Source organism: Scylla paramamosain, chromosome 23, assembly GCF_035594125.1.
Source record: "Scylla paramamosain isolate STU-SP2022 chromosome 23, ASM3559412v1, whole genome shotgun sequence".
Classification (NCBI taxonomy): Eukaryota; Metazoa; Arthropoda; class Malacostraca; order Decapoda; family Portunidae; genus Scylla; species Scylla paramamosain.
The window spans coordinates 507,501-534,695 of record NC_087173.1 but is presented as its reverse complement, the minus strand read 5'-3'; the positions used below and the strand labels follow the sequence as shown (position 1 = coordinate 534,695).

The 27,195-nt window shown below is 43.3% G+C and overlaps 1 protein-coding gene and 1 non-coding gene across 2 annotated transcripts; one reads left to right on the top strand and one right to left on the bottom strand.

Annotated features, from left to right (window-relative positions):
* Positions 1–10,118: 10,118 nt before the first annotated feature.
* Trnag-gcc (transfer RNA glycine (anticodon GCC)) lies at positions 10,119–10,189 on the top strand. The gene has a single exon. It is a non-coding gene; the product is annotated as a tRNA-Gly (tRNA).
* A 5,479-nt stretch (positions 10,190–15,668) lies between these two features.
* LOC135112430 (SCAN domain-containing protein 3-like) lies at positions 15,669–17,447 on the bottom strand. Its single transcript, XM_064026892.1, has one exon. The coding sequence runs from the start codon at positions 17,445–17,447 to the stop codon at positions 15,669–15,671; it is 1,779 nt and encodes a 592-aa protein (XP_063882962.1).
* Positions 17,448–27,195: the final 9,748 nt, after the last annotated feature.

Genomic DNA, 27,195 nt, shown 5'->3' with positions numbered 1-27,195 from the left:
TTCCTCGTGTCTCTGTCTTTTCCTCTGTCTCTTTGTGCATTTTTTTCTTTTTACCTGTTCTATTCGCTTTCTCCGTTTCTCTATTGTTTCTTTTCTTTTTCCCGTTTTTCCTTTTCCTTTTCTCTCGCGTTTCTTTTCCCATTCCCTGCTTGTATTTCGTCGTTTTCTTCCCCTCTATCTTGTTGTTACTTTTCCTGTTTCCAGGTTTATCAATTTTTCCTTTTTCTCTGCCATGTTTCCTTTTACTTTCCTTGTCTTTTCTTTTCCTTCTCCTTTCCCTGTTTTTTTCTTTTTCGTATCCCTTTCGCCTTTTATCTTCTATATATGTATATATATATATATATATATATATATATATATATATATATATATATATATATATATATATATATATATATATATATATATATATATATATATATTTTTTTTTTTTTCTTTTTTTCCATGTTTTTTTTCTTTTTTCTTCTGCCATATTCTCTTTTCCTTTCTTTGTCTGCATTTTATCTTTTCCTTTCCTCAGTCGTATGTTTCCGTCTCTCCTTTTCTCTTATTTCGTTTCATTTTTCTATATTTTCCCTTTTCCTCCCATCTATCCTGTCTTAATCTTATTTTATCTCCTACCCTGTATCTTTTCTTTTTATCCATGTTTTAGATTTTACTTTCCTTTTCCATGTTTTCATCTCTCTTCTCTCCCTTCCCCTTTACCGCGTCCCCTTCGCCCCTCCCTCGTGCTCTGCAGCTTTCGCTCACGGGCTCAGTATACGAAGCCGCGGCCTCTGCATCCTCCTCGTTATTTTCCTTCCCGTTCCCTCATCATCTCTTTATCCTTTCCCCTTACCTCATATTGTCTCCCCGATTCTCATTACCTTTCCCCTTCCCGCGGTATTCTTTCTCCCTCTCCTTTAAATTAGGTACAATCTAGAATGGGAAGAAACTGTTAGAAATAAAAACACTAGTAAAGTACCTGACTTTAGGAGAGCAGATTTTGAAGAATTAAAAAGGTACCTCCAAGGAGTGGACTGGCAAAGGATGCAGGGTGAGGTCAGGTCAGGGACGGAGTTCAGAGAGATAAGGCAGGATGAGGGAGGTGAGGTGAGGCTCCAGAAGGGAGGAGGAAAGAGGAAGGGGGGAGATAGGTGTGAGTATGTTGGAATGTCAGGTCATGCTGAAATGAGAGAGGTAAGGTCGAGGCGAGTTGATGAGGGAAGGGAGAGGATGGTAGGGAACGAGATGAGGGGTTTAGGTGAAGTAAATGTAGATGAATTGTATAAATATTTCGTAGATAAAGTTCATACAGGTCAATTAGCAAATATCCCGTATAAAACAATAAGATCACAAAAAAATTACCCTAAATGGATGACTGCTAGGTTAAAGCATTATATAGGGCGTAAGAGAAGTATATATAAGAGATTAAAGGCAGGTGAGGAAGTTTTAAGGACACAGTATAATGAATTAGTTAGAACAGTCAGGAAGTTAACGAGGAAAGCTAAGGACAATTATGAATTAAAGGTAGCCAGCCAGGCGAAGACGGACCCCAAGGGATTTTATCAGGTATACAGGACGAAAAATAAGGATACTGTAGGTCCATTAAAGGCAGCAGATGGGGAGCTGGTTAGTTCTGGGGAGGAGATTCGTAAACTTCTGAATGATTATTTTTTAACTGTCTTCACTCAGGAAAACATGCAGGATATGCCAGATAGTGAACAGGTGTTTAGAGCAGATGAGAATGAGAAGCTGACGGATATTTCCATAACTAGGGAGATAGTGGAGCAGGAGATAGATAGGCTAAAAAAGTTCAAGTCACCAGGACCTGATGAAATATATCCCAGAGTACTGAAGGAATGTAAAAAGATTATTAGTGAGCCGTTAGTTTCTGTCTTTAGGAAATCACTGGAGTCGGGTGAGGTACCAGACATGTGGAGGCAGGCTAATGTAGTACCCATCTTTAAGAAAGGGGATAAAACTTTAGCGTCTAATTATAGACCTGTCAGCTTAACTTCAGTTGTAGGTAAAATGTTAGAGTCAATAATAGCCAGGAACATTAGGGAACATTTAGACAAACATAACTTCATAAATCAGTCACAGCATGGCTTCACGAAGGGGAAGTCTTGCCTGACAAACTTGTTAAGTTTTTACAGTAAGGTGTACGAGGCAGTAGATAATGGTGATAGTTATGATATCTTATATCTGGACTTTAGTAAAGCATTCGACAAGGTGCCCCATCAAAGGCTCCTGAGAAAGGTTAGGGCGCACGGGATAGATGGGAAGGTGTTAGGTTGGATAGGGTCATGGCTTGGTAACAGGAGACAGAGACTGCTAATAAACGGCTCGAAATCCGAGTGGGGTCATGTCATTAGTGGGGTGCCACAGGGATCAGTATTAGGGCCATTATTATTTCTAATATATATCAATGACTTGGATAGTGGAATTAGTAGCGATGTTAGTAAATTTGCGGATGACACAAAGATAGGTAGATTAATTAGGTCAGAAGCGGATGCCATCGCCTTGCAGACAGACTTAGATAGAATGAATGAATGGACGGATAGATGGCAAATGCAATTTAATATCAATAAATGCAAAGTGCTTAGCGTAGGTAGAGGAAACCCACACAATAGGTACACATTAAACACCCAAACTCTGGTAGGTACAGGGTACGAGAAAGAGTTAAGAGTTATAGTTAGCTCTGAACTCCGTCTAGGGAAACAATGCATAGAAGCCAGAAACAAGGCAAATAGGGTACTAGGATTCATTTTTAGGAGTGTTAAAAGTAGAAGGCCGGAAGTAATATTAAAGTTATACTTGGCGCTGGTCAGACCTCATCTAGACTACGCTGTGCAGTTCTGGTCCCCACATTACAGGAAAGATATAGGTCTATTAGAATCAGTACAGAGGAGACTGACTAAAAGGATACAGGGGATGAGGAGTATTCCTTACGAAGCGAGGTTGAAGCGGTTAAATTTACATTCTCTAGAGAGACGTAGGTTAAGAGGGGACCTGATAGAAGTCTTTAAGTGGTATAAGGGTTATAACAAGGGAGATGTAAGCAAAATTCTTAGGATCAGCAACCAGGGTAGAACAAGAAATAACGGGTTCAAGCTTGAAAAATTTAGGTTTAGGAAGGAGATAGGAAAAAATTGGTTCTCAAATAGAGTGGTAGATGAGTGGAACGGACTCAGTAATCATGTAGTTAGTGCTAGGACACTAGAGAGCTTTAAGAGAAGATTAGACAAGTTTATGGATGGGGATAGCAGATGGAAATAGGTAGGTGTGTTTCATACAGGGACTGCCACGTGTAAGCCTGGTCGCTTCTTGCAGCTTCCCTTATTTCTTATGTTCTTATGTTCTTATGTTCTCTCTCTGTCTGTATCTCTTCGCCTCTCCCCCTTTTCCCTCTCTGTCTTTTGGTTTTCTGGTTCCTCTTTCCCTACCTTCGCTTTTGTGTTGTTATTGTGCCATCTTGTTATCTCAGAGCTGCTTCTTCTACTGATGTCGCTGCTGATGTGTCTCCACCTGCTGCTGCTCTATGCTGTGGCTGTGAAGTTATTCATCAGTATATCTAGGTTTTCGTGATGTGTATTGCTGTGTTCCGCCCTCTTCTGGATTTTCTTAATCTTGGTTGTGAAAAGAAAGACGGTCTCTCTCTCTCTCTCTCTCTCTCTCTCTCTCTCTCTCTCTCTCTCTCTCTCTCTCTCTCTCTCTCTCTCTCTCTCTCTCTCTCTCTCTCTCTCTCTCTCTCTCTCTCTCTCTCTCTCTCTCTCTTTTCCGGCGATCAGTGAGGGCTCGCTTTCCCGTCATATCCTGCGAACGATTGATGAGTGCGGTGCAGGGCGGTCCTGGGAATGGAGTGACGTAAGGACGCCCGTTCCCGGAAAGAAGCGCTGTCCCTGTGCTGTAGATGGAGTGTTTTTTTAGATTAATCGCGGGAAGATGAAAGAGCGCGGGAGCGAATTCGGTTTACGAGCGCGCGAGATGAAGCAAAGCAGGAGAGGAAGCACGCAGCCTCACTCACCGCCTCGTCTGAGGGACGTAAATCAAGAGGAATTATTAGTATTTGCTTTACGGCGGCGTCTGGTCCGGTGTGCTGCCTCGACCCTTCCCTTCCCCCGTGAGTTTCCAAAACGCTGTCCTGCTAATTAGGAGGAGCCGCCGGGATATCGCAGCAGCATGGAATAGTCGTGTACTCGGTTACAGGTGACTAACACACACACACACACACACACACACACACACACACACACACACACACACACACACACACACACACACACACACACACACACACACACGCACACACACACACACGCACATTCAGGACGCAGGATGAATAATCTCACAAGGAGGAGGATGAATGATGGCAGAGAGAGGCTGGAGGGATGCAGCATGGGAGTATGATAATGCACGAGAGAAGAAAACGAGGAGAAAGGAGAGTGAAGAGAGAGAAATTCACGAAAGGAGCAAGTAACAGAGAGAGAGAGAGAGAGAGAGAGAGAGAGAGAGAGAGAGAGAGAGAGAGAGAGAGAGAGAGAGAGAGAGAGAGAGAAATTGTATTGTCATCCATTTCATAGGGTAACTGTTTCGAAGTAATTGTTCTTGTACAGCCATACAGAGATACATAATAAATTACATAAATGATAATAAAATATTGTAACGCAAATACATTATGTATTTGTATTGTAGAATTTGAGACTAAGGTATGAGAGAGAGAGAGAGAGAGAGAGAGAGAGAGAGAGAGAGAGAGAGAGAGAGGGAGAGAAAGTCTACTTAATCCGCCAAGAAATAATGACTCTGGCCACTGACTCCGCCGTGACACGTTAGGCAATGTAGCGCCGATCCAGTAAAGACACACACACTAGTAAAAGATAAATGAACACTCGCCCTGCTGGAAATAAAGCTCGCGTATTGGTCGAGGCCTCCGTGTCATGGACCAATCCCCGCTCTCCAGAAAACTTCATATTGGCGAATTAGCATCGAGTTTCCCCCTCTCGTTTGATTGGCTGGCTTCCATCACGGCAAAGGCCTGTAGTGGGGAGGGGCGTGTGAGGGGGTTTGGGTAAGGGGCATGACTGGTTTGAAAGGAAGGATATTGAAGGAGATAAATGTTAGTTAATAGATTTTGGCCTCTGGTAAAATGAGTAAGGATGGCTCCATTTTTTTGGTGTGTAGTTTTTTTTTTTTGTCTATGTTTCTCCTCCTCGTCGTCTTTTTTTTTTTTTTTCTAAGCTTGGTCTCGTTCTTCTTCGTGTTGTTATTGTTGTTGTTGTTGTTGTTGTTGTTGTTGTTGTTGTTCATCATCGTCATTCTTCTTCTTTTTCTTCTTCTTCGTCTTCCTCTTCATCTTCTTCTTCGCCTTCGTCTTTCTTCTTCTTTTTCTTTTTTTTTTTTCTTTTTTTCTTTTCTTTTTTCTTTTCTTCGCCTTCGCCTTCGTCTTGGTCTTGTTCTTCTTTTTCTTCTTCTTCAGTTATTATTATTATTATTATTATTATTATTATTATTATTATTATTATTATTATTATTATTATTATTATTATAATAATCATTATTGTTGTTATTATAACAAGTTTTTTGTTCATCATTCTCAAATGCATTTATGTTCTTTAAATCACTAACAGCTATATTGACATGTTGTGAATGTAATTACTGCAGGATGAAAGCAAGGTCGTGTGGGAGCTAAAACGAAAGCAATCTATATGTATTGCTTCCTTTTCCTCCCGTGGGTACAAAATAAAAGAACAAAAACTCAGAAACAAAAATAAAGACACATGGAAAATAAAAATTAAAATTAAAAGAGACGAAAACTTAAGGAAAAAAAAGTAGACAAAAAATCAACGAGAAAATAGAAAAAATGACAAAACTTAAGAAAGTAGAAAATAAAGACAAAAAATAAGAAAATAGCGAGAAAGACACAAAAACTCCAGAAAAGAGAGAGAAAAAAAAAGAGGAATGAGTGAGAGAGTATGCAGGATAAGAGGACGGCGCGCGGTGACGAAAAGGACAAACTGGACAGGAACATTCCGTGGGTCACAACTCCTCCCATCAGCATTAGGCCGCGTGTTCTTGTGAGTGTGTTATTGCTGTCATCACCATTACCTGTGATATGAGGTGGGGGTGACAGTAAGTGGGGTGACCCTCGGAGTGCCCCTGGCGATCATCAGACGTTTGGAACACTGCTTCTTACCTCTCCTGCTGCCTGCTGCGGGTGGCGGTGGTGGTGGTGGCGGGGAGAGAGTGTACATTGCCTGTGGGAAGAGCAAATGTGGCGGGTAAGAGAGAGAAAGGGAGAGGGAGTTAAAACGAGGGAGGTAGAAAACTGTGGGGAATGTAATGTTCTGTGCTGTACGTGTGGGAAAGAAAAGGGCAGTAGGGGAAAGGTGCCACTTAAAAGGGTTACTTGAGGAAAAGGGAAAAGAGAGAAGAAGAAAGTTAAAGGGAGAAAGAATAGGAGAGGTCAAGGTAATGTGCTGTGTTGTTGAAGAGGCAAGGAAGAAAAGGATGCCACAGTAAAGGCAACACTTGCAAGGACACTTCATAGCAAGGCAAAGACTGAGAGATGTAGAGTTAAAACGGAGAAGAAAGAAAAAAGGATGACTGGTAATTATAACGCTGTGTGTGTGTGTGTGTGTGTGTGTGTGTGTGTGTGTGTGTGTGTGTGTGTGTGTGTGTGTGTGTGTGTGTGTGTGTGTGTGTGTGTGTGTCTCTCTCTCTCTCTCTCTCTCTCTCTCTCTCTCTCTCTCTCTCTCTCTCTCTCTCTCTCTCTCTCTCTCTCTCTCTCTCTCTCTCTCTCTCTCTCTCTCTCTCTCTCTCTCTCAGTTGCAAAGTACTGGCGCATGTACAGAGATCCAAGGCAAAGTAGGAATACATGTCGAGAAGGAATCGTGGATGTAGTTACTAGTGGTACATAAGTGACAAACAAAACACCATGCAAAAAAAAGGAGATACAGAAAGAAACAAGAAAAAACACGCAGCCAACACAATAAACAAACAACGACAAACAACAACACCGGATACCAAGTAAAATCACACCAGATAAACAACAAACAAACACACACACAAACCATCCAGGCATAAAAGCAAACCAGAGAGAGCTTCAGTCGTATGCTTCAATAACTGACGGAGGAATAAATTAGCGCCACAATAACGATCCTAGAACGACCCTCACGCCGCGGAGTGCTCGGCTCGTCAAACTGCCGTGTATGAGAAGAGGAGGGCGTCTTCACTACTCATTAACTTCTACCCTTAATCACGCAGCCCAAAAACTATAATGATCACGGGACAATGGCGGAGGAGAGAGAGAGAGAGAGAGAGAGAGAGAGAGAGAGAGAGAGAGAGAGAGAGAGAGAGAGAGAGAGAGAGAGAGAGAGAGAGAGAGAGAGAGAGAGAGAGAGAGAGAGAGAGAGAGAGAGAGAGAGAGAGAGAGAGAGAGAGAGAGAGAGAGAGAGAGAGAGAGAATTTCCGGCACGGGACGCCTGCTTTGTGTGGAGGAGGAGAAAGAGGGGGGTAAAGATGACGATGAAAACAAGGAAGAAACAATACATGACAAGACAACTTATTTCTCGTTATCTCCCTCCCACCCTCTCTCTCTCTCTCTCTCTCTCTCTCTCTCTCTCTCTCTCTCTCTCTCTCTCTCTCTCTCTCTCTCTCTCTCTCTCCAAGCATCATGTAACATTGAACTGATGGCTGTCAATAAGCGGGGACACAGCGTGACGGACGTGATGAGGGGCAGGGCATCATTACATTACAGACCACAGACTGATAGGTACAGTACAGTCGGGGCCAGAATTTTTGTCACCTGACGCTCTCACTTCCACTGTGTTTGCCGTTTTCCTTCAGACTTAAGTTCCCTGATCTCCTTGTAACCTTTCACCTCTTAAGCTTTGTGAGGTGAGCGGCAGCACATCGGAGGACTCACGGTTGACATGAAACGGTGTTCAATTTATAGAAAAGAATACGACAGGGGAACAAACTTTTGGCAGTGACTGTAAAGTCTGTCTAAGGCCCATGTTCTGAAATGCTGTGTTCTCTCTCTCTCTCTCTCTCTCTCTCTCTCTCTCTCTCTCTCTCTCTCTCTCTCTCTCTCTCTCTCTCTCTCACCATGACTGTTTTCGAAGGCTTCGCAGACGATCAACTGGATTATCAAGAGTGTTCCTCCTGTTAATAAAGTAGAAATACTGTTTATCATTCACTAGAAGCAAAGAAACGCCTTAAAAACCCGTGTCACTTCATCTAGACACTTTGGTAAGTAGTGCAGGTGAGCGCAGAAATCCTAATTCGCACCTATGCCTACACATTCCTTTTATCGGCTACACTTAACCTGTAATCATTTTGAGTTCGAAAGAGCTGAGAAAAAAAATATAGCGAAGAAAAAAAAAATGCCCGTTCAACTTCCTGTTCCTAAAAAGTCAAAATAAAGTACAAAAAAAGTTGGATAATTTAGTACCAGAGGTGTCTTGATTCTCCTCTTTGGAAGCATCTTGAGTCGCAAGAAGGAAGGGAAAGCAGGAAGACGTAGAGAGTAGAACGCTTCAGAGTTTACAAGTAAATGTTTAATGTTAAAAAGACTCCATTACTGGCAAAATCCCAATGCCTAGTCAGATAAACGGAAGGAAAAGAAGCAAAAGAGAGGACAGAAATAAATATAAGAATAAATGAGCGCATGAATGAATTAAATTGAATGCCCCGAGCAATACAATGTACATTATGCAGTGTTAAATGTACCACCACACAAGTAATCTAATTCTCCCTTCCTTCTTTCCTTCCTTCCTTTCCTCTCAGCTCTCGCCTCTCCTTCCTTCATTACTTGTCCCCCTTTCTCTCTCTCTCTCTCTCTCTCTCTCTCTCTCTCTCTCTCTCTCTCTCTCTCTCTCTCTCTCTCTCTCTCTCTCTCTCTCTCTCTCTCTCTCTCTCTCTCTCTCTCTCTCTCTCTCTCTCTCTCTCTCTCTCTCTCTCTCTCTCTCTCACCTCAGACAACAGTGCCGCACACCTTCACCTACACTACCCGAACTGGCAAAACACTTTATTGCGATTCTGCCACAAACATTACGGGAATACCCGAAATTTTGTGCAACTAGATGAGACTGGCACGCTTGTGATAGTGCAGTAACAAATGGTGTCTCAGATATCAATAGTGCCTCCACTAACAACATACACAATACTGCGACTTAACATTTAATTTATTTATGTATTCACACATCATCTGATAAGACTGTCCATCAGAGATCAACAGTCTTTTTCACAAATTATATTGTATTTTATGAATAAAAGCATTAAAATAAAAAAAATTTTTCTCTCTCTCTCTCTCTCTCTCTCTCTCTCTCTCTCTCTCTCTCTCTCTCTCTCTCTCTCTCTCTCTCTCTCTCTCTCTCTCTCTCTCTCTCTCTCTCTCTCTCTCTACTCGTCCTTCTTTCATCAGCGTCCTTTTCCCTCCCTCTCTCTCTCTCTCTCTCTCTCTCTCTCTCTCTCTCTCTCTCTCTCTCTCTCTCTCTCTCTCTCTCTCTCTCTCTCTCTCTACTCGTCTTTCTTTCATCAGCGTCCTTTTCCCTCCCCCTCTCTCTCTCTCTCTCTCTCTCTCTCTCTCTCTCTCTCTCTCTCTCTCTCTCTCTCTCTCTCTCTCTCTCTCTCTCCTATCAATCCCCCTTTCATTAGACTAAATATCCTTTCTTTTCTCTCCTATGTCTTTATTTGTATTCTTCATTTAGCTTTATTCCGTTAGTACTTTTCTTTTTCTTATTCCTCATTCCTCTTTATTTTTTTTTTTTTTTCATTTTCTACACCTCACCTCTTTCACTTCAGACTTCTTCGTATCTTCTCTTTCCCCTCTTCTTCTCCCTCCCTCCCTTTCTTTTTCTCTCCTTGCTTCTTCAGTGTTCGTTTCTAGCTTCCTTTTATTTTTCTCTTTCTTATTTTTCTCCTTTCATTCTCATTCCTCCTTCAGAATTAGTACATCTACCCATTCTTCTATTGATATCCCTCCTCCTCCTCCTCCTCCTCCTCCTCCTCCTCCTCCTCCTCCTCCTCCTCCTCCTCCTCCTCCTCCTCCTCCTCCTCCTCCTCCTCCTCCTCCTCCTCCTCCTCCTCCTCCTCCTCCTCCTCCTCCTCCTCCTCCTCCTCTTCTTCTTCAGTAAGCATCGGTGGTTCAGTGGTAGAATTCTCGCCTGCCACGCGGGAGGCCCGGGTTCGATTCCCGGCCGATGCATGGATCTATTTTTGAATTCATCACAGCAAACGTGGGCGTGGGCGCGGGCACTGACACGAGACAACAGCTGCTGACCCCTGCCACGCAGTGACGCTCCACCCCCTGCAAGCCTTTCCTGCCTCGCCTGTCACCTCACCTCATCCCTCCTTCTCACAGGACGCAGCCTTCACCCCGATCAAGAATGGATCAAGACAATCCACGCGCCGCATTCACCTCCCCACCACGACATATAACCGTTTTTCTATCCTGACTGAACAGATAGATGAACCGGAAGAGACCAGCAGGCTTGTGGGAGATTCGATCGTCCGAGGACAGCTGGTGGAATTTTGTGGAAGAGTCCCGTGTCGCAGGAGGAGGTACTGCCTTCCTGGAGCCTCTCTAGGGGACATTACTGGTGCCATCGAGGACACGACCAAGGACGCCACTACTAACACCTTTATGTTATCCACGCAGGCACAAATGACGTCCAGCGATCCCGATCAGAAGAACTGATGGCGAAATACAAGGAAATGATTCGCAAGTACAAGACTAAATCAAATAATAATATAATTTCAGGCATTCTCCCGAGGATCAACGCGAATGCAAGGTTCTACAACATTGCGTTCAGTATAAATAAAAGATTAAAGACTCTCTGCCAACAGAAAAACGTGGAGTATCTTAACATGTGGAACGATTTTTATAATGAAGACAGACTCTTCCAGAGAGACGGCCTTCATCTGAACGTTGTGGGAGCAGCCAGGATGGCCAGATTAATCCATGAAAAAGTTTGTCTCCACAGATCAAAAAACGTGCGGGCGCCAGCAACAGGACCAGCGTCATAAACACTAACGTAATTATTTCATCCACAGGTTCAGACAAGATCAGAGCTTGTTACTTCAATGCGCGTAGTTTACGGAATAAATTAAATGAGCTGCAAGCTCTTATTTATCTTGAAAACTACGACATCATAGGCGTCACAAAAACGTGGATAAATTCATCAAGCAGGGATTACTTAGCTGAGTACGCACTCCCTGGCTACACCAGTTTTAGCTGCGAGAGAACTCACCGTGCGGGAGGCGGTGTTATGTTTTACGTAAAAAGTAATCTTCATCCTCGTTTACTCCCAACCCCAACCATTGCTAATATAGACGTCACTTTCATTCAGTTAGAAAATAAATCTCGTAAAATAACATTAGGTCTCGTCTATCGTCCTCCAGCCCAGTCACCCGCTACAGACGAAAAACTTTATGACCTTATCGCGTTAGTAACTGCATAAATATGGGGGACTTTAATCTTCCAGTCACGAGGTGGGGTGAACCACTGACGGCTCACGCAGGCCAGCATCTCTATGGGTGTATCCTTGAAAGCTGCTCCCTCCACCAGCACGTCATGCATCCGGCGAGAGGTAACAATATCCTAAATATTGTTTTAACAACTGGTGAATGAACTGCTGGGAACACCAGACATTAACAACGCATGGGAAATGTTTGCTAAAAAGTTAAATGAAACTGCGATTTTGTGTGTACCGCAACGAAACAGACGGAAGGTTAAAAAAAAAACCTGAACGAAATTGTGGAATAATGAAATCAGATGCTGCCTTCTGGCTAAGAAAAATGCGTACCACAAATACATACTAACACAAAATAATAATGATAAACTAGAGCACGACAGATTGCGTAGAAAAACTAAAAAGCTGATTAAATTCAGCAAAAAATCTGTTGAAGCTCAGATCGCGAACTCATGTAAAACGAACCCAAAAGAATTTTACAGCTATGTAAAAACAAAAAGATTTTAACATCAACGATTGGTCCACTAATAACAGAAAATGGCAAAAAACACACAAAGCGAAACAGACATGGCGAACACCCTGAACGAGTACTTTTCAACAGTCTTCACAACTGAGAATGTTCAGGGCAGTCTGCCGACCCCCACGCCTCAGTCACGAGGCACCACGCTGCCAGACTTCACCATCACAGAAAGTGAAAACCTCTCAGTCACGAAGAGCATGAACGTAAACAAAACACCCGGGCCAGACAAGATATCACCCAGGCTTCTTAAAGAAGCAACTCGTGAAACCGCTTACAATTTTATTTAATAAAACTTTACTAGCGGGTAAAGTTCCCCACGAATAGAAACTAGCAAATGTCACGCCAATCTTTGAAGAAATAAATAAATCTCTCCCAGCCAATTACAGGACGATCAGTCTCACTTCAGTAGTGTGCAAGCTGATGGAAACAATAATCAGAGATAAAATTGTTAAATATTTAGAAGAAAATAAAATCATAAAGGATTCGCAACACGGTTTCAGAACCAAGCGTTCATGCTTAACAAACTTTCTAGACTTCTTTTATGAATTATTTAACTCGCATGACGAGACAAAAGCTGTTGATATTATCTACCTTGATTTCCAGAAAGCTTTCGACACTATTCCCCATAAGAGACTCATCAATAAAGTAAAAGCTCACGGCATTGCCGGAAACACCTTGAAATGGCTGAGAGACTGGCTCTCTGACAGAAAACAGCGTGTTGTGATAAATGGAAAAGAATCAGAGTGGCAAAAGGTAAATAGCGGCGTTCCTCAAGGCTCTGTATAAGGACCAGTACTCTTCATAATGTACATTAATTGTATTGATGAAGGGATAAATTGCAAAATAAGTAAATTTGCAGACGACACCAAAATAACAAGTAGAGTAACGTCTGTGTCACAATGGCAGGAACTGCAGTGTGACCTCAATAAACTAACAAGCTGGGCAGAAAAATGGCAGATGAGATTCAATATAGAAAAGTGTAAAATTCTACATATCGGAAGCAACAATGTTCAGGCGAGATATGTAATGAATAACATGCCACTGTCAAGTGCTGATAAAGGAAAAGATCTTGGTGTCGTTGTGTCATACGACCTAAAGCCGAATCAACAATGCACAGAAACAGTAAAGATGGCAGATAAATTAGTAGGGTTCATTGGAAGAACCTTCGAATTCAAATCAGAAAAAGTTATACTTGCCTTATATAACTCACTGGTGCGCCCTCATCTTTCCTCTCAGCTCTTGCCTCTCCTTCCTTCATTACTTGTCCCGCTTTTCTCTCTCTCTCTCTCTCTCTCTCTCTCTCTCTCTCTCTCTCTCTCTCTCTCTCTCTCTCTCTCTCTCTCTCTCTCTCTCTCTCTCTCTCTCTCTCTCTCTCTCTCTCTCTCTCTCTCTCTCTCTCTCTCTCTCTCTCTCTCTCTCTCTCTCTCTCTCTCTCTCTCTCTCTCTCTCTCTCTCTCTCTCTCTCTCTCTCTCTCTCTCTCCTATCAATTCCCATTTCATTAGTCTAAATATCCTTTTCTTTTCTGTGTGTGTTTTTTTTATCCTTCATTTAGCTTTATTCCGTTAGTAATTTTCTTTTTCTCATTCCTCATTCCTGTCATTTTTTTTTATCTTCTAAACCTCATCTCTTTCACTTCAGACTTCTTTCTTCTTCGTATCTTCTCTTTCCCCTCTTCTTCTCCCTCCCTCTCTTTCTTGTTCTCTCCTTGCTTTTTCAGTGTTCGTTTCTAGCCTCCTTTTATTCTTTTCTTTATTATTTTTTTCCTTTCATTCTCGTTCCTACTTCATTATTAGTATATCTACCCATTCTTCTATTGATATCCTTCCTCTCTCCTTTCCTCCTCCTCCTCCTTCTTCTTCTTCTTCTTTTTGTCTAAATAGTTTCCTTTTTTTTGTCTTTGGACATCCATTAATTTATCTCGCTATCCCCATTTTCTTCTTTTCTTTCATGCTTTCCTCTCATCTCTCTCTCTCTTTCTCCATCTCATCCTTACCTTAAAATATCCTTCCCATCCTTCATTCCTCAGCCTCTGTTTCTCCGTTTTCCTTCTCATCCTCCTTCCCTCCTTGTCATTCTTCCCTCAACATCTCTCTCTCTCTCTCTCTCTCTCTCTCTCTCTCTCTCTCTCTCTCTCTCTCTCTCTCTCTCTCTCTCTCTCTCTCTCTCTCTCTGTTTTCATTTTTTTCTCCCCCTTTCATTATTTAACGCATTCTTTCCTTACATTCTACAGCTATCCTTCCTTCCTTCCTCTTCCTCACCTCCCTCTCCAACCTCTCCCTTTCCTCCCTCACATTCATTCCTTACTTTCTCCAGCTATACTTCCTCTCTATTTTCTCCTTAACTTCCTTCTCTCTTTCCGCTTCTCCCTCCCTCCCTCCCTCCCCACCCACACACAGCTCCTGAAGGAACACAACTACCAAGAAACTAGCAAGAAAAAAAAATAAAACATCTCAATCCCTCATACCTTACTTAATTACGTCACACACACACACACACACACACACACACACACACACACACACACACACACATCCAATACATGGCTACCACCACCACCACCACCACTAGCACTAGCACTACCACTACTACTAGTGCCTCACCCAAACACGGAAGGCAAGCAGCAATATCCGCCCCTCATATTTCACTAGGTCTGCATTTCATTACATTCTTCAGCGGGGACAGGAGGGCGACATCAGAGAGAGAGAGAGAGAGAGAGAGAGAGAGAGAGAGAGAGAGAGAGAGAGAGAGAGAGAGAATGCTGTGGTCATTGTTCGCCTACACGCTTCCTCTCTGACACGTCTCTACATGTTTCGTTTAGCCCAGGATGTGGAGTGTGCTAATATTCTGGGTCATAAATGATCTGGAGGATGTCAAGTCTCTCTCTCTCTCTCTCTCTCTCTCTCTCTCTCTCTCTCTCTCTCTCTCTCTCTCTCTCTCTCTCTCTCTCTCTCTCTCTCTCTCTCTCTCTCTCTCTCTCTCTCTCTCTCTCTCTCTCTCTCTCTCTCTCTCTCTCTCTCTCTCTCTCTCTCTCTCTCTCTCTCTCTCTCTCTCTCTCTCTCTCTCTCTCTCTCTCTCTCTCTCTCTCTCTCTCTCTCTCTCTCTCTCTCTCTCTCTGCAGGGTGAATTGTTTAACTTTCCGCCTCCCATAACTTCCATGCCGTTGAGTCTGAATGTCAGTTCGCTCAGAGTCAGGAAACGAGGTCAGGTCACGCGTTTGATGACCACCCACTGTTCTTATCTCTGTTCCCCTCACCCTTGCACCGCCTCAGCCCGCACGCCTTACTCTGTACGCCTCACAATGGCCGCCTCACTCTGCACGCTTCGTTCATCTAGAGCAGTGGTTCCCAAACTATCTTACCTGACGCCCCCTTTTTGCTTCCAGTAGACCCGCACGCCCCCAGTGCCTCTTTTTTTTTTTTCATATGAAATGATTCTTACATTTATTTCTTAGCATTGTTCAGGAAAACATATTTGTTTGTATTACATTTTAATAAAGAAAGCCACTCAAACAAATAATACTACATTCCAGTAACTAAAATGGAAACATTTGGTTCAAAGTGAGCGAAAAAAAAGGTTTGAACATTAGCAAATTGGCAAAATTGAGTTGCAGTTTTAAGAAAAAATAATTTGAAAACATGGCATATAATATTTGGAATGACTCATGAGACTAAGGCAAAATTTATGAACTAATTTAGTGAGATGGATGCTGCTGCTTCTTCCTCACAAGATCAGAAATTCTAGGATTGAAGGATGACAGCGCACAACGCAAGTCATTTTCTACATCAAGTCGGTTGCGCTGTTTTGTTTTCAGAACAACAAGAGCTGAAAATCCTGCTTCACAAAGATAAGTAGAAGAAAAGGGAAGAATCACACGAAGTGCTTCTTCACCTACTTTTGGGTAAATGGGGAGATATTTCACCCAAAACTCTTCTAACTTCATTGTTTCAAAGTCCCTTTTCGCGCTGGAGTCACATTTCAAATCGATGGCTTCCTCTTGCAGTGATTCCAGTAACAACTCCACATCAGTGTTAAATGGATTCTGCACCAATGTCCAAAGAGAATTCTCCATTGAGACATCTGGAAAATAGTGCATAAATTCCTCAGCAAGGGAATGCAGATGTGATAAAACCTCTTTTGTCACGTCATACTGCTCAATGTTTCTCTTCTCAGATAAGAGCTCATTCAGATGTGAGAACGATGAAAAGTTCCCAACTTGTACTTTTCGTTTCCAAAGATGAATTTTTTCGGTGAAAGCTCTGATCACATCAGAGTGTGCAATGATGTTTGTGTTTCTTCCTTGTAACTTCAAATTGAGGTTGTTGATAGCCTCAAAAAAGTCCACAAGGTATGAGAGCTGAAAGTCTTCCTCTCTGAATGCTTCATACAGTTTGTCTTGTTTCTGCTTCTGCAAGAAAATTTCCACTTCATCTTTGAGCTCGTAAAGACGACTCAGCATGTTTCCCTTGGAAAGCCAGCGGACTTCGGTGTGAAACAGGAGAGTCTTGTAATCAGTGCCCAAATCTGAGCAAAGAGCTGCGAAAAGCCTAGAATTCAAAGAGCTATTCTTTACAAAATTCACCACTTTTATTGCCAAATTCAGTGAACTGCGTAGATTACTAGGCAGAGTTTTGCTTGCTAATGACTGTCTGTGGATAACACAGTGAGTCCCAGTTACAGCAGGATTTTTTTCTTTCACCAGCTTCACAAATCCAGAGCGAGATCCAATCATTGATGGGGCACCATCAGTACAAACACCGACTAATTTTTCCCATGAAAGACCGTGCTCTTGGAAAAACTCATCAACCTTTGAAAAAACATCGATGGCCTTTGCTGTTGTCTCCAGTGCTGCTGAGAAAAGAATTTCTTCTTTCACAGTTCCTTCATCCACGAATCGAGAATAAACAAGCAGCTGGCAGAGGTGAGCAACATCAGTACTTTCATCGCACTGTATTGCAAAGAAGCGAGATGCTTTTATTTTGTCCAAAACTTGTTCTTTTATGTCTTCTGAAAGTTCGTCAATGCGACGCTTCACTGTGTTATCTGATAAGGAAATCTTTGATAACTTTCTTTGGCTTTCTTCCCCAAGCACAGTATTTGCAGCACTCAAAAGGCAGGGTTTTACAAGAGTTTCCCCCACAGAGTGAGGCTTCTTTGCTTTTGCAATAAGTAGTGACAGCTCGTAAGATGCTTCCACCAGTTTCCACGTTTCTTGATGAAAAACACTGCTTGAGTCCAGCTTCATACGATTCAGCTCATGCAGTATGGCTGTGAAGAGCTCCTTTGGGTTTTCTTTTAATGCTTTGTGGTTTGTGCTCAAATGTCGCTCCAGACGACCAGGTATTAAGGCGTCATTGCTGAGGACTGTATGGCATATGACACACTGAGGGAGATGAAATCCATTCCTCTCTATAACAGTGAAGCCATACTTGATATATTCATCTGAATACTTTCTTTTCTTTGCCCCAGACATTTCTGCAAAGTGAAAATAGCAACAAACTTATAAACTGCACCATGGAACTAAGTAGTTATATAACATACCGTATTGGCATGCACCACACCACACATTCATATAACATAGATCACACAACTGGAAATCATAAATCTGTAACATACCACAAATATTCAGCACACAACGTGGCTTATATCTTAACAATAATGACAATGAGAACAACTGCGGAAAATACAACGAGAAGAAGCAAACGGAGTAAAACTACACGCACGAAAATGCTCAGTTATACTGTGATGTAATGTGTTGATTTGACGAGCGATGTTTTGCATACAGTCGACCTTGGCATAGTTGTGCTCATGTACCTTTGTTTGTTGGATCCTATATTAGCGATTTTGGCGATGACTGAATTGTGATATGATGGTACGTTTTTGGTGTGATGTAGAGCAGTGCGCGCACGGTGGTTTAGTTTTGCTTACGTGTCGAGAGTTGAGTTTGTGTTTGCAGTGGTTTAGTCTGTTATCGTGTTTTTTGGCTTTGTTTTATCATTTCCACTTTTTTATAATAGATTCGCTTCTTTCTGCTGTCTGAGATTTTTATTAACGTTTTTTATTAAGTGAATAGATATGGCGATTGAACCATCAACCCAGCAACATATACAGTACACTTAATTTGTCACACACACTTTTCGCCGCCTATACTGGAATCAAGGCACACACTTCACCACATACATTCAAACTAGCGTACAAAACTCACCGCGTATTATTTACATTTCACACTTTCGATCACAACGAGTATTTCACACAAGACATTCCATTCTGCATCGTTCTACCCTTGCAAATCGTCAAGGTTACAATGTCACTCATACACGTATGTGATCCAGAATTGAAGAGTGAAATAAATCCCTACTGTGGACAAGGGGAATATGTGCTCAGGTTGACGGGATGGAGTATTTGGAGTTTGTGATGAGTCCCTCAGTGGCGTCAGTGTGGTTGGTATCATTGACTTGTCCAAAACGTGTAAAGAGAACTAGCTTAATAGAAAACGGGTTGGAGTGACTGCTATAATTATACTTTGCATGTATGTAATGACAGATATTTGTTCTTTGAATGATTTTATTATTCTAATTAAACAAATAATTTTGAGCAGATGAATTCACGCCCCCCTTGTATCCTCCTCGCGCCCCCCTAGGGGGCGCGCCCCTAGTTTGGGAACCACTGATCTAGAGGCAGAATGCAGCGGTGAAGCCAAAACGTGTCCCTCTGGTATGAAAAGGGAATAAGTAGAAGTGTGCATCCGTGAGAAGAAAGCGCTTGTGCCGTGGTGAATGGGTACCCAGAGGAGAGATGAATGGTGTAGGAGTGGAAGACACAATAGTCAGGTTGTTAATGCTGAGTCATTAGGCATCTTTACGTTATTACACATATTGATGGATGAGGACGGTAAGTGACAGCCATGTGTAGGCCTAATGGCTTTCTGCAGTTTCCCGTATGTCCTTATGTTATTCATGATCAATTACTTCAGCAACACTATAGACGACTCAGGAATACAACAAAATGATAAAAGCATCCATGGACTTTCTTCAGTTCTTGAAAGCAGTATCATTTCAGTCACTCAAAACTTCCTTCCAAACGCTGCTCCATGAAGAGTGACAACAGTGCCCACGTCTCACGGAAGGATATTTGTCAGTTCAGATTAATTTCCTCTTTGGCGGAGTGATGTCAGTGATGGCGGACTCACAGTACGGGGTTTACAATCACTTGGTACTGAAGCAGAAAAAAAACTGAGGTGATAAGAGCCTGGAGTCAGGCGATTATCAGGACAGATGTGTCACAGGTCATCAAGGTCTCACTCACTCAGGATGTTTGGACCACAGCTCACTTAGTAACATTGTAACATTTACTGAAATACAAGGCGTGACTTCCAATCTGTTGCTGTTTTCTGTTAAAAAATCAGGGAATCCGAGAGCTGGTGACATGCTGGACGCAGGAAATGGCTTCTTTTCTTGGTCTGAGCTAAATTTCAGGCCCAGACAGCCATGCTCGTGAACACTGAGTCGGGTCATCCTGGATGTGGTTCAGTTTCATGTTCAGCAAATCTTGAGCAAGAAGTGTGATTTCATAAAATGTCTGAAAACAAACTGAATTATCTCTCTCTCTCTCTCTCTCTCTCTCTCTCTCTCTCTCTCTCTCTCTCTCTCTCTCTCTCTCTCTCTCTCTCTCTCTCTCTCTCTCTCCACAGGCCATACGGTGCCCCTAACACTCTCCCAGGCGGTCCAACATAATTTACTTAGGCCAACTGAACCCTTACACTCTATTTCTTCCCAACTGCGTCCCGTGTTTCACCCTTACAAGACTTAACCCTTGAGCGCCACAGATCACACGCTTCTGGCTGTGTCCCTGCGCCCTCTCCTGCTGCTACACACACGTATACACAAGAAAAATTATGTTTTAGTTCCTCTGAAGTTAATGGAATTCAATTTTATTTATTTAGTAATTTGATATTGCTATTCACATTTTTTTTTTTTTTCATTTCTGTAATTGTCGTTGGTTAAAACTTTCAAGCTCTCTATAAAACCATGTATAAGTAAGTCAAGCACATTTTCCTCTACAGTTAACTGAATGTAACGAATGTGAACACTAAATAAAGACTAAAAATATGTTTTCCACTGATGATATTTGAATTCAAAGGATGATTACAAATATTTGAAGGAGAAATATGAAATTCAAACATATTTTCCTCTTAAGTTAACTGAATTTTAGGAATACTCGTATAAAGACTAAATAAAACAAAACAAAAAATATCGTCCACTTACGTGATTTTAATTTAAAGGATAACGATTATTGATATTTGAAGTAAGAATTATTATTGGACTTTTAAAGTGTTCACCTTGTATTGACATGCACTGGATATTTAGGCAATATTAAAATCCACAGAATTTTCACGTCAAGTTGTTGAAATATTAGGTGCACACAGTAAAGTATTAACAAACACTAATGATTTACTTCCACGCTTTGCTGTTACTGCTTCGCACCTTATTTTTACTTGCCACTTCAAATATGATAAATAAATAAGAATTAAAACATTATTTTTATGAATTTATATTTAAGGCAATGTTTACAGTACTGTCCGAAAGAATAACTACATAGAACTGTATGTGTTTTTCCTCTACAGCGTCACGCACATGTTCTTTGGCTATTTTACCTCTGCAAAAATAAATGTTTAAAACTATAAATAAAAAAAAGAATAATAAAGCAAAATAAGTTTTAAAAAACATCACCCCATGAAAATATTAAACACAAGGCAAAATGACTAATAATATTTGAAGACAGAAGGGTTATTTAAATTTGTTAGTGTTTTCTCCCCTTCGCCTTGCACTGGCATCACCTTGTTCGTCCATTAAGTGAATAATTTGGCGTGAAAATTGGGGTAATCTCTCTTTAATCCCACGAGGGCTTGCTTACTTCCCATGTCTGCTCGCTGACTGGTGGTGCTGCGCAGAGGAACATACAGAAGAACCCTTACTGACTTCCATATGAGCGTTGAAATTCTTGGATTTTGAAGTGAGGGTTTAAAGGGAGGAAAAAACAAACTTTTTTTTTTTCATATGGAAAGTATGGTCCTGGAATTTAAAGTGAAGGCTTGTAGAAGAAGAGAGAGACAAAGTTATTTTCACATGTGCGGTGAAGTCTTGGCTTATGAGGAGCGGATTGAGAGGAAGAGGAACAAAGGCTATGGGCTGTCAAGTTCTCTATGGTTTCCGAGGCCAGCGTGGAGTGATGGAGACATTTTTTTGTTTTGTTTTTCTGTGGGTAAAGCCTAAGGACACAAAAATTAACAAAATAAAAAAAAAGAATAATATAGAGGAGACTTTGATTTCATATTTTGCGTCATAATCTTTGACTCGTTAGAGAACTGGAGAATTTTTTTTTTTTTTTGTGTTATTTATGCATGAACGATGCCACGTAGGACCACAAAAAGAAACTAAAGAAAAAAGAAGGCGAGAATAATACAGAAGAAACTTAACTGATTTCATAACAGGCGTGATAGTCTTGGATTTCTTAATGAAGATTGAAACATGAAGAGTTTATCTTTCATTCTCTCTCTCTTTTTTTTTTTTTTATGCGTGAAAGAAGCCGCCTGTAAACACACACACACACAAAAAGGAGCAAAAGAAAAAAAGCGAGAACAATATAGGTGAGACTTAACTGATCTCATAATTGTGGTGGTACTGTTGGATGCTGAAGAGAGGCGTGAGTGGAAGGTGAGGAAAGTCATTTGGCTTTCATGCGGGAGATGAGGTGTCGCTTCCTGAGGCTGAGAGAACGGCCTAAATGATTCCACCTCCTGGACTCTGAGGTGAGGCTACAGAGGAATATGAATCACAAACCTGCCTCACTGTCTTATGAACGATAAGTGAAAGGTTTGTGTGTAAATGAAGACGTATTGCCACTGAATTGTAACACATTTTTTACAATATCTGTGTCATATGGAAAACATATCCTACAGAAATAAGGAGGCAGATGGAGGAGAATATTGCAGAAATTAACATAATGCATGACAGATGAAAGCAAAGAAGTCAGCCATTTTAAAACTACACGCGCCTTTTGTTGATAATGAGAGTTCTTTTGTAAAGTCTGCAGTGCCACACACAAATATATAAAACAAATGGACAAATAAATAAATATATAAATAAATAAATAAATTTAAAAATAAATAGATAAAAGAAAATGTGAAGTTAATTTGTCTTTTCTAAATTGTTGAGCTGCCTTAATGACTGAGAAGAAAAGTAAGTATCCAGAACTCTGTGGATGTCCATTTGCCGAGCGTCCAGCCCCGACCACTGCCCGCCCATACATGTGAATACTGACCCACCCACCCGCCAAAGATGAAAGGGACGGGGACAAACCACTACGAGAAGCGCTGTGGAGGTTAAGAACGTTCCAGGATGCTACAGCTCCCCTGGGATGAGAAACTACGGAGGAAGGGAAGGCAGGCAAGGAGGGGCTATCCAGGGTCGTGGAATTAGTGATGAGGTCGAGTGGTGCCCCGAGAGGCGTGATGAATACGTGAAGGTGTGAGTGTGTTCTCCGCCTGGTGAGTTACAGGAGGGATTCAGGACCCTGGAAAAAGTCATGAGGTCGAGTGGCGTTGTGGGAGAGATGATGCAGGTGAGAGAGAGAGAGAGAGAGAGAGAGAGAGAGGAGAGAGAGAGAGAGAGAGAGAGAGAGAGAGAGAGAGAGAGAGAGAGAGAGAGAGGAGAGAGAGAGAGAGAGAGAGACGAAATCCAAATAGAGCAATAACAATGAATGAACACTTCTATATAAGCCATCAAATACACAACTAGACACCATCTTCCACAGTTTGATTCAGTTACTCACTTTTGTTTGTGTTTTCATGACTTTTCTTTGATGCACAGGAATACAATAGGGCACAAGAAATATACTGGGAAAACAAAGGTAGAAATATGACAGCAAAACCAGAAAACTTCCTTAAACAAGAAGATCAATAGAAAATTAAAGTATTTTACAGGTATTTTACTATAAACGTTTGTTAGTCTTGCAGCCAATTAGAATATTTGACAATCATAAAAATAATGCACGAAATGAAAGATAATTACTGATTATCTCTCTCTCTCTCTCTCCTCTCTCTCTCTCTCTCTCTCTCTCTCTCTCTCTCTCTCTCTCTCTCTCTCTCTCTCTCTCTCTCTCTCTCTCTCTCTCTCTCTCTCTCTCTCTCTCTCTCTCTCTCTCTCTCTCTCCATTCTTTCTCTCCGTCTCTCCACCTGCCTCCCGAGAGTAGGTGAGTGGCTGGGTGGATCTACATGTTTGAACCTCGTTACCTTTTTGTACCTAGCAGAGAAGGAGGAGGAGGATACTAGGTTTTAGAGGAAAGAACACGGAGGAAAGTGAGATTACATGAAAAGAGTAGAAACTTACCTAAAAGTTCTTTAAAGATTATTTTGAGGGAAGTTATAATTACATTAGTGCAAGTGTTTGGTAAACAATACTGCATTTATAACAGTAAATTCATGGCAGTACGAAACATATTTTCGTTTTATTCAGGTAACCCTTTTAATATCATCCATAGAAAACGGGCCATACTAAGAAAACGTACATACCCAGGGTAAACATTGTTGTTTTGACACTCATTACTAAAATCCATACACTCGTGTGTGTGTGTGTGTGTGTGTGTATATATATATATATATATATATATATATATATATATATATATATATATATATATATATATATATATATATATATATATATATATATATATATATATATATATATATATATATATATATTGTAACTTCACCACCCCGTGGGTCGTCACACTTACACTTTTAGGGTCCGGTGCTTCCTGCATACGTGACGGTGAACTTACCCTGCGGCGCTCCGTGTTCTCCCCTGGCTCCCCTCAGAAGGCGAGTAGTAAAACACACTTGTCGGCTTCTGGCCCTCTATTCTCGGTTGCTCACACTACACAGTAGTCCTATGCTGTAGCTCGGCACCCCGGGCCTCTTGTCGACCCTCGGAAGGCTTCTTGACGCCTCGCTCCAGCTCACAAAGGAACATACAAGTACAGGAGGCAGTGTCGGCGACGCGCGGGCTTTCTTCCCTCACCAGTGTTCTCCCGCCACTCTGTCTCCCAAACTGTTCCGCCACCAATCCCAGGGCTGCTACACGTCACGTGATACTCCCGAGCCCCAGGGTAGGCGGCCGGCGAGGTGACGTAGTGTGACGTCATCCTCCACTTCAGCTGGGACTCAGTCTGGGTATCTTCATGATCTTGCCCTCTCGTGACACTACCCCCTCCTGTAAAGAGACTGAGCGCCCTCGCTCCCCAACTCTCTCTATTCCCTTTAGGTTACAGATACACCCCCAAAAACAAGAAAATAATACTTCAACTTTAGGTATATCAAAAATCAACAAAGAACATAATCCTCACTCCATTTGGGTGGATGCCGCTCCCGTCTGGGTCTCCCTACTACAGGTCCAGCGTCGACATCCGCCAGTGCCCCCTCCAAGGGACACAACTCATCCGCTCCACCTTCCTCCATCACCAGCGGCTCAGGCTCTCTCAGGTCCAGGTCTCCGTCATCCTCCATCACCAGGGGCTCGTCGTCCCCAAGGCCCTCGTCCTTGTCCTCCTCTTCGTCACTGGTCAGGAGAGCAGCTCGCTCTCCCCAGGAGAAGTTTCCAGGGCCATGGTAACCCCAGAGCCTGTCAGCGTGCACCACCAGTGCCCGCTTCCTTGGCCCTTGGCGTATCCTGAAGGTGACGTCCGAGATGACCTTCTCCACCACGTATGGCCCCTCCCAGGGGCTCTGGAGCTTAGGGGACAATCCTTTCTTACGCCGAGGGTTGTGCAGCCACACCTGATCCCCCTCGCTAAAGGGTGGTGCCGTTGCCCGGCGGTCGTACCGGTCCTTCATCGCCTCACCGGACACCTTCAGGTTACCCCTCACCTGATGGTGCACCTCCCGGAGACGGTCCTGTAGGGCTGTAGCGTACTGGGTGATGGTAGTGGGCAGGTCTTCGTCCGGCGGCCTGCCAGTCACGAGGTCCACTGGTAGCCGGAGTTCCCGCCCACACATCAGCCGGGCTGGCGTGTAACCGGTCACCTCATGCACGGCGGACCGGTAGGCCAAGAGAAGCAGGGGGATTTTTAAGTCCCAGTCCTCCTGCCCTTCCTGGCAATATTTGGCCAACTCCTGCCCCAACGTGCGGTTGTAGCGTTCCACCATGCCATCCGACTGCGGCCGCAGGGGTGTAGTACGAGTTTTCTTGACGCCCAGCAACTGGCAGCACTCCCGGAATACTGCCGACTCAAACTCCCTGCCCTGGTCAGAGTGCAGCTCGTGCGGCACGCCAAACCGGGCGAAGAACTCGTCCACTAACACACCTGCCACGGTGGCAGCCTCATGGTTTGGCAGCGGATACGCTTCCGGCCATTTAGTGAAGTAGTCCATGGTCACACACACAAAGCGGTTACCTCTCAGTGTCTGAGGGAACGGACCCAGGATGTCCACTGCCACCCTCTCCATAGGTGCCCCAACCTGATACACCTGTAAGGGAGCAACTGTCTTTCTCCCGGGGCCCATCTTCCCACAGCACACGTCACACACTTTGCACCATTCACTAACGTCCTTCCGCATGCCTACCCAATAAACCCGCTGCTTTAACCGCCCTAGCGTTTTCCTCACACCGAAGTGACCACTTGCATTTCCACCGTGAGCCTCGCGCACTAAGGCCTCCCTCATATTCACAGGGACAATTGTTTGCCAGAAGGCCACACCGCCGTCACATGACTCCCACCGCCGTTGCAGCACACCGTCACTCACTCGCAACACTGCCCATTGCTGCCACAACGCCTTGGCGGCAGGGCTTAGCGGGGCCACGCTTTCCCATGGCGGTTTTTCTTCGCCTTCTTCCCGCAGTGTCACTATGGGCCCGATATCAGCGTCCTGTCGCTGGGCCTGTTTGAGGTCCTCTCCCCACTCAGTGTCACTGACAAGACCGGCAGCCTTCACGCACACAGGCTCAGTCTCATGGCGTCTACAATGCCTGCAGTCACTGTCGCAAGGACGGCGACTCAAACTGTCAGCATTGCTATGCATTTTTCCAGGCCGGTATTCGATGTTGTAGTCATGCTGCTCCAGCTTGCCAATCCACCTGGCCAGCTGCCCCTCCGGGTTTCTGAGGGTTTTCAGCCACCTCAGAGCAGCATGGTCTGTCCTGATCTTGAATCTGGCCCCGTACAAGTAAGGATGGAAGTGATCAATGGCCAGGATCACTGCCAACAACTCCTTACGAGTGACGCAATAGTTCCTTTCAGGGGCTGAGAACTTCCTGCTGAAGTAGGAGACGACCCACTCTTGTCCGTCTTTCTCCTGGGACAAGACGGCTCCTACTCCCTCAGCACTCGCATCACAATCCAACACGTATGGTTTCATTGGATCCGGGTACGGTAACACAGGGGCGTTAGCGAGAGCCTCTTTCAGAGTTTCAAAGGCACGTTGGCAGTCCTCGCTCCAGTGAAAGCATGCCCCTTTACGAGTCAAGTGATGGAGTGGCACCGCAATTTGCGCAAAACCCTTCACAAACCTCCGGTAGTACGTACACAACCCAAGGAACCCGCGCACTTCCGTCACACTGCGCGGCACTGGCCACTCCTTAACTGACTCTACCTTACCAGGGTCTGTTTTCACTCCCTCACTACTCACTATGTGACCCAGAAACGGCACTTCCCTCTGGAACAGGCTACACTTCTTTGGACTGAGTTTCACATTTGCCCCCCTGAACCTGTCCAACACTGTCTTAAGCCTCTCCAGAGCCCCCTTGAACGAATTCCCGTACACTAGCACATCGTCCAAGTACACCAGGGCGCTTTTCCACAGCAACCCATCCAACACACGCTCCATTAGACGCTCAAAGGTGGCCGGGGCATTCACCAGACCAAAACTCATCACTTTAAACTGATACAGTCCCTGCCCATACGAGAAGGCCGTTTTCTCTCTGTCCTCCTCCGCAACCTCAACTTGATGGTAACCTGATTTCAAGTCTAAGGTGGAGAACCACTGGGCCCCCGTGAGCGCGTCAAGCGTGTCATCCACCCTCGGTAGAGGGTAAGAGTCCTTTGTCGTCACCGCGTTAAGGCCCCGATAGTCCACACAACACCTGGTAGACCCATCCTTCTTCTTAACGAGGACAACAGCAGCACTCCAGGGACTAGCCGACTTTTCGATTATCCCTTGCGCGCG